At 49.1% G+C, this 14,836-nt stretch overlaps 1 protein-coding gene across 7 annotated transcripts in view; it reads right to left on the bottom strand.

Annotated features, from left to right (window-relative positions):
• TLN2 (talin 2) overlaps positions 1-14,836 on the bottom strand; it is a 448,850-nt gene that overhangs the window by 49,650 nt on the left and 384,364 nt on the right. For 5 of the 7 annotated variants that reach the window (XM_060151222.1, XM_060151243.1, XM_060151236.1 and 2 more), the window contains 3 exons: positions 11,709-11,810; positions 9,137-9,256; positions 1,757-1,903 (listed from right to left, as the gene is read on the bottom strand). In XM_060151222.1, coding sequence (XP_060007205.1) covers positions 1,757-1,903; positions 9,137-9,256; positions 11,709-11,810 — 369 coding nt within the window. The remainder of the gene's footprint in view (positions 1-1,756; positions 1,904-9,136; positions 9,257-11,708; positions 11,811-14,836) is intronic. The other 2 variants (XM_060151260.1, XM_060151268.1) reach the window with 1 other exon arrangement.

Raw genomic sequence — 14,836 nt, 5'->3', positions numbered from 1 at the left:
CCTGTCACCCCTCCAGTGCACCCTCATGTCCCTAAAGACACCTTCCTACAAGGCAAGCTGGACCCACCACAACCGTGGGGACAGCTGTCCCCCTGCTGTGGAGAGGAGCTGAGCTCCCTTCACAACTGGATCCCATCTCCCAGGCCTCCCCCTGCGTTCCTGCCACACAAGCCCCCTCCTTCCTTCCTCACCCACCCCCTCTCTTGCCCTTTTGGGTCTGCCCTCCTGGCTGGAGACAATCACACAGACACACCTAGACAGGTAAGAAAGACGGCAGGTGGAGATGGGAGGGCAGGAGATGAGCAGGGCAGACGGATGTAGCAGGAAACTGCCCAAAAGGCTAGGTGCTCTGCCCAAGCCGACCCCCTGCCTCTGACCCCTCTTCCTGGTGTCCTGGGTCAGGGATCCTCTGCTGGAGGAGCAGTAAGACGGAGGCCAGCTCAGGAAGACCAGGCTGCTTCGCCACGCTCACTAGCACCACGCAGCTTGGACCCCCTCCTTTCCTCCCTCGTGTTCCTGTTCCAAGGTTTCCTACGGGGGAACTTGGCACGAGTAACTTCAACAACAAGGAAGGGCTTTCAAAGGAGGGAGAGGGCCTTCCTCGAGCTGAGAGATTTATTTCCTCATCCTGGGGAGGCCAGGGAGGCCTGGACAGTCCTGTGGGCTGCGGAAGATTGATGTCCGGCTGTGGCGAGGGGCCTCGTACAGAGCAGCCTCTGTCCCGGCAGTTTCCAGGGGATGGTCCCCCTCCCACCCCTCAAGTCCTGCTGCCAAGCTTCTCAATGGTGCACAGCTGTCCTGCGACCCAACTGAAGGAGAGGGAAACACCAGCAAAGCACGGATGCTGCCACCGGCACCTCAAACGGCCTGCACAGCAGCTGCCCTGAAAAATGACTCTGAGAAATAAGCCAAGCAAAACCATCAGCAAACCGCGGGAGAGTCAAGGAACTACTGGGAACGAAGGGATGTTCAGAACGGGGCGCTATGAACCATGGAAAACTTCCAGGGAGAAGAGAGTGTTGGAGGACAGAGACAGGGAACAGCGCCTAGAATTGACTAAACGTTGAACAGTGCACCTGGTACTGTGCCAGGCTCTTTGACCCATGTAGCTGCATGTAATCCACACACCCCGTAGGCCAGGTATTCTATGTCTTCATCCTCCCTTTACTGATGGGGAAGTTGAGGCTTGGCAGGGTGAAGTAGCTTAGCTGAGACCCTAGAGTCCGATGCACCACGCTATGTGATTCTCTCTACAGACAGCTGCCGACAGAGTCAGAAAACTTCCTGCCAGTGCCTGCTCTCCCACCACGGTGCCATGTGACTTCGAGGGTGCTAACCCTCCTCACTGCACTGTCTCATCTGGAAATAAAGAGGAGCTGTGGGTCCTTCTTACTCACCCCCAGCACCTGGGAGCCTCTCTGAGAAGGGAGCCTGGCGGCAAAAGTGTGCAAAGGGGCTGCAGGGAGCGGCTCCTGGCACTGGCTGTGACTTGGGACACCACCTGGCCAGCCTGTCCACAGGAGAGCCTTCCAAGTTGACCGCCAGGGCCCTGACCTCTGTGGGACTGTCCCTCTCACGTTCTCAGTTTCTCAGGACCACAGATCACCCCCAGCTGCCTGATGTGCCCCGGCCCCGGGGAGACCCTGGGTGGGAGGGAAGATGATCAGATCTGACCCAGCTGGCTGGTGTTTGGCTTAGTTTCCTGGTCTGTCCCTGGTCTCGGCGGGTCCCGCCTGCCCTGAGGGCTGCTCCTTACCTTCTCTGTGACCGCGCGGGCACACTCGATCAGCTCCCTTTTGGTGTAGCTGTCCGTGGGGCACACCTGGAGGGCCCCCGCCTTCTGCACCAGGAAGATGCAGCCGTGGCCCAGGTCCTGCACCCGAGTGCGAATCTGGAAGCCGATCTGTGGAGGCAGGCCCGGGGTGGGGAGGGGGAAGCATGATGGCCCTGCCATCGAGGTCTTCCCTACGTGGAAAATTTCTCTTACATCCTAGGGGAGCCTGGCTGGGAAAATTCCACTGCTATTAGGAGGCTGTGTTTGGTGAACTATGGAATTTGGTTGATTTTGCTTCCTGCTTTAGAGACTGTAAGATACCCGCAGCCCCCAGTAAGCAAGCTTAATAATATTTGTTACCTTTTCTGGTGCATTTCTCTACCTGTATCCTGAGCCACTAGGTAAGAATGTTAATTAGATGAACTCTGCGGGATTATTCATTCAACCAGTGTTTCATTATTCATTCAACCATTGTGCCCCTACCGTGTGTCAGGGCCTCTTCGAGGCAGGTAATGCATTTAATTTCATTGATTTCTCACAAAAGCCCTAGGGGGTAATTAGAAGTTCAGAATATATAGCTTTAGTATAAAGCATATTTTAAAGTGTTCAGATTCTTGCAAAATTGCCAGGTTTACCAACCAGAATGCCCCCTTCCTCAGCTGTACCACAGAGGGAGAGTAACCATGCTGGGCCCAGGTTCCCTTTCTAGCAAGCCAGGTTGAGGTTTCCTTAAAAAGTTACATGTTTAGAGCTGCCGGCTTAGCAGGCATGCATTCTTTTAATGACCCCTGCGTTGTGTGATTATAAAAGGTACTTTGCCTAAAAGAAGCCAAATAAGTTCCACTATGGATAAGGTGCCAGGTATCTCTGTGGTGTAGTCAATTCCACCTCCACCGCCCAAAGCTTGCATTCTTCTGGCTTTGTTTCACATCAGTTTTCATTTTGGTCTGATCAACACAACCCAGGTAAGCAACTAAACACGGAACAAAACACCTCTAAGCTAAGCATTATTTTCAAGAATCCACAGTAGCTAGAAGCTGTGTGCTGATCCTTCCAGCGTCTCTCAAGAAGAGTTACTAAAAGAGCCCAGGATTTGTGAATAAAACCTGGGAATTCGGGCCACCTGGATGCTATCTTCCAACCTCATCCCAAGAGTCAGAGTTTAAGGGAAGGCGATTCCAGGTGTGAGAGGGCTGCAAATGCTCACTCTATTATTGAAACACACACTGCTTTCAGGGAAAAAGGTTATTCCCGTAACCCTTTAAGGCCCGAAGGATGTTTAAGTCCATTTGGTAAAACGTTCTCCTGACCCAGAAAGCTGAGCTTCTGCTCTTTGGGGTGTCTTCTATTCGTACATGAGCAGGTACTACAAAAGCTTCGCAGTCAGGCAGGGCTTCTTGCTGACCATCTCCACATGGAGTACGACACGGGCATCATGCCAGGATCATGCAACCCGACAGCGCTGAAAACAGATCTGGACTAGCACAGCATCAAGACCGCCACTGAGAACTAGAGAGGCTTGAATTCAGCCCACGCAGTGGCAAGGCCATTTAAGTATATCTCTTTGCTGGGCGTGTTTACTGGTTTAAACACAAGGTGAAGCTGAAGCAGGGGGATGCCCCAGTGAAGTTTTAAACTCAACCAGGCTCTCAAGGCTTTTCAGACCCATACAGTGTAACCCTACGTACTCAAGGGTCAGAGCTAATACAAAGGCAAGAGCTCTGCTGTCAAGGATGAGCACAGGTCTCTACAGGATAAGATGCCAACGGGGAAGTCAAGGAAGGGGGAAATGGAGGAAGAAACATTCACATACTTTCAAATAAAAGAGACCTTATGAGTTCAGCCTCCCCATTTTACAGATGAAGAGACTGAGGCCCAGAGAAGTGATGTGATTAGCCCAAGATCACACAGCCAGTTCCTAGCAAAGCCAGAGGAGAATTCAAATCTTTCACCCCAAGCATGGTGCTCTATCCATTAGATCAGTGGTTTTTTTTGAATTTTATTTTATTTTTTTATACAGCAGGTTCTTATTAGTTATCTATTTTATACATACTAGTGTATATATGTCAATTCCAATCAGATCAGTGTTTTTCTGATTTGATTTTTTTTCCACTTAGCAACAGAACCCTTTCCCACCCCCCAATAACATCGCTCATGGAACCTCAACATATAAAATGGAAGTAATTTGTTATTACTATACTCTTCCTTTATGAGTTAAAATTTATATCCTTGACCCAAAAAGTCAACAATGAGGCTCGGTGATCCGAAGACAGGGTTATGAAGGCCAGTTACAGCCTCGGCCACCAGCTCATTTCTGCATTTTGCCTTGGCTGCACAGGGTGGAGAATCCTGTTCCTTGTATAAAGCAAAAGGGAAGAGTGTTCTCACAGTTCCTCGACCACAGGAGGCAAGGCAGATGCTCCACCAGCCTGAGGCCTGCACAGAACCACCCACCGGCCCAGGGTAAGGTACGGGTGGCCCCCAGTGGGTTACCATTTTGGCCTAGAATACGTTCAAGAGCCCATGCTGCTTTTCCTAACGGTTTTTATATAAATAATGACATTATGTTTAAAAAGGGAAACTTGAGTCGAACAGACGCAGAACTTCCAGAGCACCTCGCTGGGCCGGGGGTATGAAACCACTGTGCCAGAAAAGAACGGACCTGCGCCAGGTTCTGGAAGAGTCTTCTCCCTGCACCCTTCCTGCCCCCTGCACAGAGCTGAGCCTGAGCTTTCTCTTTGCAGAACAGGGCACTAGGACAACCACAGGCCACCTAAATCACTCCCCAATCACCCCGGGGGTAGGGGGAGAAGGCACCCGCTCCCAAGCTGTCGCAAACCTGAAACCTATGGACAGATGTGATAAACAGTGGGAAGACAACCCCGCCGCACTCTCATGCGCCCTCAGCCCCTCAAAAGGCTCCGCTATAAAAAACACAGCCCAGCCTCCTGACGCTCAGCCTCCTTCTTGGAGATGACATCATGCATGTAGCAAGGGATCCTGTAAATGCAACCGTGGAGCTGGCACGGTGGTCATCAGGGATGAAATTCCAGTTAGGAAGCCCGAGGGAGACCAGCACCAGAAAGCAAAGGGATGAAAACAAACAAATGCAACAGTTGCAAAAGCTTTGGAGTTCTCAGTCAACCCAGGGCTTGGTCCTGGAGTCTCAGTCTGTGCCAGGTCACACAGTTGCCTCGCACATGCCGGGAGAACCCCCCGAGGCTTGGCTACACAAACCTCTGGCAGATGTGGCCGCGTGATCCTATACGGACGCATGCAGGAGAGATACCGTATTATGAAGGACTAGTTTTGAAATAAGCTTCACTCGCTTATTTTCACAGGCTCAGAGGGCTGAATGTAACAGGAAGGGATGGCAGGATGCCAGCCCCACCCCTGCTCTCAACCCATCACCCACCCGGGCAGCAGAAAGGACCACAGGCCTTGCTTCTAGCTCTGCCCTCTCCTGGCCACCAGACTCTGGGTGAGCACACTAGCCTCACGGGGACTTGGTTTCCTCACCTGCGACACAGAAACCTGCCCTGCCCACTTCCCAGGGCTGTGGACGACCAAATGGAAGGTACACGTGCAGAGTCTCAGCAAGTACAAAGTGACACATGAATGCTCACTATTGCGAAAAGAAGCATCTTGGTGCAGGGCAAAGAGCAAGGATTGTGATGCCCGACAAACCTGGGTTTGAATCCTGACTTTTCTACATATCGACCTGTTACCTTTTTATTTACTTACTTGAAACGTTCACTTATTCCAAAAAGTTATTTAAAAGGGGGCTTCAACACTAACTGTTGTAGCTGTGTGGTCCTGGGCGATTTCACAGAGCTCCCAGAGTCTCCTTGGTTTGCTTATCTGTGAAATGGGGAAGGATGAATGACCCTCGCCTCACACACTTGCAGTTGTGGGGCATACGGGCCAGCGCCCAGCATAGTATCTGCGCCCCGTATCGACTGGATGAACAGCTCGTGTATTCCTACCCTTTTCCACCGGCACACGGGTTAGCTAGGGCACTTAAGTGAAGGACCCCAGAATCAACATACTCTACGTTACTGCAATTTCATAGAACATTTTGTACTGCTGGAGGAACATCCTAGAAGGGAATGCATTTTTAAGGCTGTTTCAGATAAGGGCTTTAAAAATGCTAAGCTTCTCAAAGCAACACTAAACTTCTCAGCAAACATGACCAGCCCCCAACCCCCCACCCCCGAATGATCCAACTTCCCACCAGTATTTATTATAAAGGAATGTTGCTCCAAGACATAAAACTTGGAGTCTGAAATTGGCAACTTGAGTAAAGCAATACTTGAACCTCAAGAAAAACCCTCAATTCCCCCTTCCTGCCCAAATAAAAGTAAAATGGAGAAGATTGTCTCCTGGTTTTGTGCCTTGAGGGAAATTAGAAGCCTGGCCTTCATGAAGTTCTGGCTCTCATTTGAATTGGAGGGGGGTCTAAGAAACACTGATCCATCATCTGTACTGCCTAGAACTAAACAAAACGTACAGATTATTCTCAGGTTTTAAGATCAATTACATCTGAAACCAGGTCAAGTATAATTTGCCTGGGAGAGCTTGTGGAAGTTGGAAAGGCAAGAATGGATGTTATCTGACAAACCACAGTTTCTCCTTAGAAAATATGGCAGGAAAAACCAGTGTGTAGAGCAGAAGCAGGACGTCACTCTCCCACCTACAGAAAGCATGCCTTGGAGTGGAAAGTTTCAGATAAAAGTCTAGAGCAGACAGCCATCTCATCTGCGGGGAGAGGCTGTGCTTCTCACCGCAGGCTCCTAACAAACGTTCCTGCCAGCTTTTAATACGCAGTATTATACGTGCTTATGGCAACGTGTCCTCAGAGACGGCACCATCGTCACTAAACCTTTTCTCCGGCATTTACATTTAGAAGCCTGTGGCTCACGGTATCTACTTTTTTTTGTCTTTTTCTTTTTTTTTTAAAGAGGAAACTCGTCATAAATTGCAAACGTTGGAGGGTTTTAACTTTTCTGGGGAAAGAAGTTATCACAGGGACGTTAGCAAAAGTTTGAATTTCCATGGAAAAACAAGCAGAGAAAGCTCCAGCTTGATGTGCAGAGGGCAGAGCTAGGACTTTTCCTGTCATTGTCACATCCTGGAGAAGACCAAAATGCTGACTTGGCACAGCAGACTGCAGGACCGCAGTGAAGGGGGAGGCTTTTTACTTGCCCTGGATATAAATATTTTCACATGCTGTGATGTAGGGCCCTCTTGGGTATACAAACAATTCCACAGCCTTGGAATAAAAAAACTACATTGCTTCAGGGATCTCCTAACCTTCTCAGTTTTCCCCCAAATATCTGTCTGGCAAACACACACAAAGAATTTTCCTTTGCAAGCCACTGGTAATTTTATATTCTTTCTGCTCCTTTTCACTCCAGGTCACACTGCTTGTGTGTCTGGAATGTAAAACACATCTCAAGATGTAACCATGAAAAGGGGAAACCTTAACGGAAACACAGCTGCTACAAGGGCAGGGCCAGTACCTAGAGTAACTTGCTATTGTGCTTTCAGCAATGCGTTTTCTTTCCCGGCTGCTTTGGCTTTCTTTTGTATGTGGCTTCAGTGGTCTGGGTCGCAATTAGAAAATTGCTTGTTTCACCCAGAGGGTGGGGTAGCTCATCAGAACTCAGATGTGGAAAGGGCTCCACAAATCACTGTAAGGCAGGCAGGCCGGCGGTGAAACTCACCAAGGAAGAGGCATGTAAATTCCACCTTAAAAGATTTCTGGAGACAGAGATCCAAACCTCCCCCACAATCACAGTCTCTTTTAGTTTTCAATCCTCTGGAAAAGCCAAACACTTCTTCCTTTTGTCCAACCAAACTTTCCCTTACTGTAACAGAAGGTCCCTTATGCTTGTTTCTGACATTCAAAATTACATGTTAACCAAACGAATTATGAGTCCAGATGATCTTACTAAAAGAGGGAGTCTGTTTTAAAAAAAAAAAAAATGATGGGCCTGTGTAAAGAAATCCACAGAACCGTATGCGGGTCTCTGATAATTTTTCTTTCCTGGTAATGACTTGACAGACTCATGGCAAATAGAATTATTCATGCTGCAGCCTAAATACCCAATCCTCAATAAAATCTCAAAATGCAGGCACTGTTAGAAACTGAAGTCATCCCATGCTGGATATATATGTATGCCAGTACATACATATGCTACTCCCATTTACATGCATTGTTATGACATACGTTAGAAAGTGATTTTGTTCTGGGTCTTCATTTCTGCAGTTCTGCTGGGAGTCTCGGTGAAGACATGCTTAGACCTGACCCCCAGGAGAAACAGCACTGAGTAACTTGGGGACACTGTCCATCACCGCAAGGAGAAGGGAAGACCAGCTCCGACCTTCTGCCTTGACAGCCTGGTTCGTTTCGACATGTCATGAACAGGGTTCGCCCTCCATAAACAGCTTGCCGAACTTCACAGATGTAGTTACCTTGTTTTCCCAGGGTCCCTGCAATTCACTCCATTACTCTTTACTGCAGGCTGGGCTTTCTTTCTCTAGGGAGCCATGCAGTAGCTCAGGCCCGGGCCCCTTCCGTGTGTTAACACTGATACAGGTGTAGTCGGGCACCCCAGAGCTCTACCCACCCTGCATGCTTGCCAATGGACCACTCGATTTCTCAGAGGTATTAGATATGGGACCTCTTAGTAAGTGGCTTCTGGAGTCAAACTTTTGTCGTTTTAAGACTCCTACGGGGGCAGGCATTCTGAGGTGAGTCTGTGTTGGGCATTAAGAAAAGTGAGTTTAGGGAAGGCAGGTAGGTAAGGACAAGGAGTCCACAGGGGGGATGGGGGCAGGGATCTGGGCCCGTTCTTAAGAGGCTGCCAACGATATTTGGGCAAGACTTTGTTTCATGAAAGCAGGCTGGCTACACAGCCCTTTCTCAAGGGAGGGGCAGCTGAATCCCATACTTGGCTCTTCTAATACTTCTGTCAGCCTTTGGGAAACATACAAGTAATCGAGGGGGGCTGCGAAGCAGGAGTAGGAAGTAAGAGGAGGATGGCAGTGTAGGTTCCACCCTTGGCATCAGGCGATGGGGCTGGGGCATGGAGACCCAGAGTCCTGAAAGCCCACCTCCCCAGATGGCCCCAGATCTGCGCCAGGAGGCCTCAGGAAGGACAGAGAGCCTGGAGCACAGGATGCAGCTGCTGGCTGTGAACCCAGGCAGGTGGGCAGCAAGAGGAGAGGGAACTACACCTGCCTCTGGCTATTGGGCTGGGGTCTTCCGGAGTGGAGCTAAGCTACAGAGAAGAGTCCCCCCGGGAGCAGGCACCAGTGTGGGTTTGCTTCTTAAAACAGGGACTTAAGGTGGCAGACCTCCTCTGGTTCCGCCGTGGCTGCTGCCATCTGGCCCTGGAGAGCCAGGTGCCCATAGTCACTGGTCATTTGTGAAGCCAGTCCTCCCAATTCCTCCGGGTTAGTAACCGACTTAGTCATCTGGAAAAAGAAAACAAGCAAGACACAAACACACAGGGACACACAGAGAAAAGCATGAGAACCACGTGTTAATACCACTGGGAGCCAAAGGGTCTCATTCACTTTTAAGCTTGTGGCTTGCGTGTGGGGCTGGACGCTGGAGAGGGCAGTTCAAGCGAAGCCCATGCTGCAGCCCGCATGACAGGCCAGCGGCTCCCGGCCAGGTCAAGGCAACATGCTCAGGTTCAGGCCGTGCAGCGTGGAGGCCGGGCCTCAGGGTCCGCTCTCTGGGAGGTGAGAGCAGCAGCCTCCACCAGCCCTGCCCCGTGGGGTTACCGGGGAGCCCCCCAGAGACACCACAAGGGGACCCAGCCCCGTGCAGGGTGCAGCCCTGGTCACACGTTGCTCCCGGGCTGATCGGGTCTCTGGGGACTCAGGAGCAGGTCCCACACCGCCGAGAGAGGGCACAAGGACAGGATCATCAGGAAACAGTGACTGAAGAGATGGGTAAGCCTAACGTTTCGGTGGAAGAAACTCACAGAATTCAGCTGTGTAATAACATTGTGCCAAAGAATGACAACGTTTCAGCCACAGATTCAGTGAAGAGAATACTGTAGCCTAAATGGTCAAGTTCTGCCTTTCTACTCTCAAGATATTCTGTATTTTCCTCCTATGTGATAGAAAACCTTACCTCCACTTACCCTACCTAGCTAATACCCTCATGTCTAGTTTTTCCTCCTCTGACAAAAATGCCTCTTAGAACTCACAAGGGCGGTTGTAACCCACCACCCAGAAAGGTATCCATGTCCCTCTTGGGTCCAAGGCTTCCCTCTGCCCCACCTGTTCTCTCGCTCTGGATGACGATACTTCCCTCTCTCTTTGTGGCATCTAAAGTTCTTGGTTTTAAAGGACTTTAAAAAAAAAAACAAAAACCTGTTAAATGACTCCACATCCATTGAGGGTGGGAATGTGGGCCCGTCTAAGGCATGTTTACCAGGAAATGTCACAGGCTTTCGGGCCGAGGTGTGGGTTCCCAAGGAATGCATGCCACACCCCGAGAGAACAAGGCTGTGCTAACAGCTGCTGCATGCGACCCTGCCACAAGGAGCACAACAACCCTGGGGGCCGCCCAGTGCGGTGGGGGGAACACTCACCCCCTCTGGGCCCTGGCCAGCCAGCCCAGGAGCAGCAACGCAGCCCCAGGCTGGGCTCCTCAAGTGCATGGACACCCAGGGTCAAGACAGGCCGGCTGAGAACCTGGCTCAGGAGATATTCCAGAACCCCCTGAGGCCACTGGAGACATTTTCAACCCTGCTGCACTGTGCTCCCTGCTTGGAGAAATCAGTACCGTCGGGCTGCCGGGCTAGCTGGGACGCCCCTGAGCTCTCCTGAGCAGGGCCAGCCTGAGGCCGATTCCAGCCTTCTCCCAGTCGCTGAGATGGGCACTGTTCCTTCCTCCCTCCCCAGCCCAAGTCCTTCTCAACAACAGGGAGTCTGGCTCAACCGCAGAGTTTCTAAGAATGAGCAGCAGCCGCCGCCAGGGAAGGCTTTGTGGTCCAAGCTCAGCCTCTAGTGGACACATGACTACATGACAAAACCATCCAGAGAGGTGCCCGGCCTGATGGGGCAGGAACCACGCAGTGGCGCAGTCTGGTCCCTCCAACTCAGGCTTAGGTGGTAGCATCAAAGAGGCATCTTTCAATTTTATCCTGTGACACCTGAGCTTTCAGAAGTTCAGAACTTTCTTACTAGGTACTTATATTAATTCTTTGAGGACAACGTTTTTCTTTTTTTGTACAACTTTTTAACCTATCAAGATAGCATTCGCTGTCTCTCAATGCCATTTATATCTAAACAGCCATATAATACAATTCTGACTGCATTACATTTTAGCAAAAAAAAAAAAGTCACCTCCAAAAGTTACATGCCTTCTGTTGTCAGGAGAAAACTTTTTTTACATAACCACTGTTTCATTTTGCCTGAAAGACTGGCAATGTCGTACTGTTCAGCACTGTCCAAGGATTATAACTTGATTCCATTGGACAGCCTTGGTTCTGTCCCCAAATGTCTTCTCTTGTACTGTAACTTTAATCCATAAAAACATTTCAAGTCCTCTGTGAGATAAATAGCATTTTTTTTTCTTTCTCTATAACTCGCAATTTCCTTCTCATTTCCTCCTTGATTCTAATTTTCTCTCTTTCCTTTGCTCCCCTGTCCTCATGCCCAACTCTCAGTCATTTTTAATTCCCTTTTGGAGCTTCTTCGTGAGATGAGAAGTCCAGCGGCCTGGGGCTTCTAGACCACAGGCAGCCAGAAAGACCACAGATCAGGACAAAGCTGAGGCCCAGGAGGAACTAGAAACACAGAGGACTAATCTCTCTCCAGCACAGACGCCAGATTTGAAGACTCAGTGGTGTGGTGGCTAAAAGGGCAACCAACAGTGGGGTGCAGGGCGAGCCCACTTTCTTCTTACCATTTCCTGAGCTGTTACCGCAATGGCTTTGGAGTATTTAACCACTGTCGTCTGATAGTCGACAAACGTCCCCTTTGGTTCTGGAGGAGTGCCTTCATCCAGCTACGGGGGGGAGGAAAAGAACCCAAAGGTCATCAGAGGCCTGTTCAAGTGTGGGCTTTATTTTTTAGAATCAGGAACTTGGGAAAATGGAGAGGCCTTCAGAGTTTCTTGGGTCCAGAGTCAACAGAACCCCCCAACTTCTGTGATAAGGACCTCATTAGAGGCACTGGGTACACAGGCAAGGAGAGGACCCCCAGTGTGTCTGAAGGGAGTGGCAGGCTGTCCAGAGAAATGATGTTTCAGCCAAGTCTTACCAGGTAAGCAGTGTGCCACACACAAAAGGTGGGGAAGGAGTCCCAAGGAGAGGGAACAGCGCTCAAGCACGTGGAGGTGGGTGTGAGCCAGAACGTGCAGGGAGGTCAGAAGGGCAGACAAAGAGCTGGGGGAGGCCGCAGAACCTCCATCATGAAGGGCTTCCCTAAGAATGGTATAGCCCATGCATGTCTCTACCCTGAACACTCACTTCTGACCTAAGCTGGGGAAGAGAAGGAATTGGAAACATCAGGAATGACTTGTTCATCTGACTCTAGTACCACAGGAACTGAGAGAAGGGTGAGATCACTGTGGAGCGGGATAGGTGGAGAAGTGGGACAGTCCCTTGAAGGGCTGGGGATTTATTGGCTCAGAAGACTTGAATTTGAGACCTGGTTCTAGGACTCGTGAGTAAATACCCAGCTTGAGGCTCAGACTGGTTCTCAGGACCTTCACTGGAAACGTCCAAGCATCAGAAGGTGGTAGTAAAAGATCAACTGAGACGATACCTCGTCTACATGAAGCGAGAGGAGAGGATAACCATGATGATGAAGATCATGATGGTGAGAAAGATGATAATGTCAGTGATGATTATGATGAAGAAGAAGGCCACCCATCCTCACCACCACCATCGTTGTGACTGTCACCGCTGGTGGCTGAACGATATTCTAGGTGAGGAGACGAGGTGAACAGAAAGGGCTACAGGAAGAGTGAGTGCAGTGAACACGAGGGGGCTGTGGAAGGGGTGGGAATCAGGCTGGATCTGTTTGATGAAGAACCTTGCAATCATGAAGAAAATGGTGGGATCTGCAGTAGGCAATGCTCTATCTGAGAAGATCTCCCTGGCAGCTCTCTGCCAGAGAGTCTGTAGTCTGGGAAGACATTAGGGACCAGAAGTTAATTAGGAAAAGATTAGGTGGAGTGGTCAATGAGAGCTACCTGTCGTGAGAAGATCCAAGCTACATATGCGAGTTGAATGAATGCATCACTGTAACCTAGTATGTAACGTGGTTGCACAGGCCAGGATGTAATGTCTACCAAACCAACAATACAGCCTCCAGGGTAGATTTTTTTATGTTTCTTTATCAGGGAGTTCGACACTGCCAAGTAGCTCCGTCACACTTTGGGGGCCCGCTGGTCAAATGAGGACTGAGCTGTGGACTCATACACTCAGTATAAATTAACTGGGCATATTGTAAGGGTCGGGCCATGTGCTGGGAGCCTTCATATGAGATGTGGTGTAACTGCAAACATGCCAGGATGTTGGACTAGAGGGCAGCTTAGAACACAGTGGCCACTGGTCACCATGATGAACCTTCCAGTGTGAAGAGAATGAGAGAAGTAAGAACAAAGTAGTGACTTTTTTTTTAGGATTTCAAATTTACTTAGTTGAAAGAACTTTCCTTTATTCTGAGATTATAGCCTTCCTACTTTTTTTGGTGTTAACATGTCCTTTATTTTATGAAATACTACTGATGTAGATATCAGGGTTTTTGTTTTCTTTCTTTAATTACCTTCCTTGGCCAAAAAGAAAAAACAACCCCCCCCCCCCCCGCCAACATACACACACAAAAGCAAACAAAGAAAAGGGACTTAGTCATAAAATCCCGAAGACTGAGACTAACCTCAGTGAACGGGGAAAAAAAGATTTAGAAAACTTGAGTGATTTGCCCAAGGTTATCCAGAAAGCTGATTAGTTCATGGTAACCTACGAATTCCCAAACCTTCTGGTGCTTAGATACAGAGAGAGAATTTCAAGGAGACACTCCAGAGCAGAAGCTCCAAAAGTGGCAAGAATTGCACCGAACTTAGAATCAGCTTTGGGTACACTTGAAGTTTTTCTGCCAGTCACTGCCTTTTGGAACTTTAGACAATGATTCTAAGAGTATATCAGTGTTTTAAGCAAATAACCAAAACTCAGATAGAAAATGACATATTTACAATGCGTTGCTGCTTAGGGGCTCAAAGGACCTGAGATATCACTTAATACAAAGTCTCTAGTGACGGGCAGGCTGGGGTGGGCTTAGAAAGGAGACAATGGGAAAGAGGCATCGTGCAGTACCCAGGGTGTCAGGTCAGGGTATGTAGGAGTTTAGCGGTATCAATGAAACCCCAATTATCTACTTTGCAGAACTGAGGGGAAAAACCCCTTTGCTCCCGGCCTCTGGGGTTCATGTTGTTAGTGGCTCCTAATTATTGCTATCAGGTAACACCAGACCTATTTCCCAGCCCTTCCAAAAGAATCAGGCATGTCCTGGGCTGAGAGAGAAGATGTTACACCCCTGAAATCAGACAGTACAAGAGCCACTTTCCTTATTAAAGATTCATCGCAATATGCAAGGCTAAAAGGCTATCAAAAAAAGACTTCCATCTTCCAGGGATTTATGGAACTCTTCCCTATCATTAGAGTGACTGTGAAAAATACCTCCTAAGAAGAAAAAGATTATCATCTGAAGCTCTCATTTGTACTGAGAAACCTTGAGCTCCATTATTTAATATCCTTGATATATACATGGCTTAATTTCAAAGCTCTGGTGTTCCGATGTCCTGAAAACCAAACAAACCCACTGAGACTTATCCAAGGGCCTTGAGGAAGAGGGCCATTTACTCGTGTTCTCCCAGACTGTCCAGATTTGAAGCGTGAGAAGCCCACAGCAGAAATTACTGGAGTGCTTTGACAAGGCAAGCCTGGGGTCTCTAAGGGGTCCCCAGCATCCCAGCCTAGCTTGGGACATTATCAGTCTGATAATGTTTGCATAATGTTTAATGGGAAT

This window comes from Lagenorhynchus albirostris, chromosome 1, assembly GCF_949774975.1.
Source record: "Lagenorhynchus albirostris chromosome 1, mLagAlb1.1, whole genome shotgun sequence".
Classification (NCBI taxonomy): domain Eukaryota; kingdom Metazoa; phylum Chordata; class Mammalia; order Artiodactyla; family Delphinidae; genus Lagenorhynchus; species Lagenorhynchus albirostris.
Note: the sequence above shows the minus strand (reverse complement) of the source record. Positions and strands in the feature narration are given on the sequence as shown.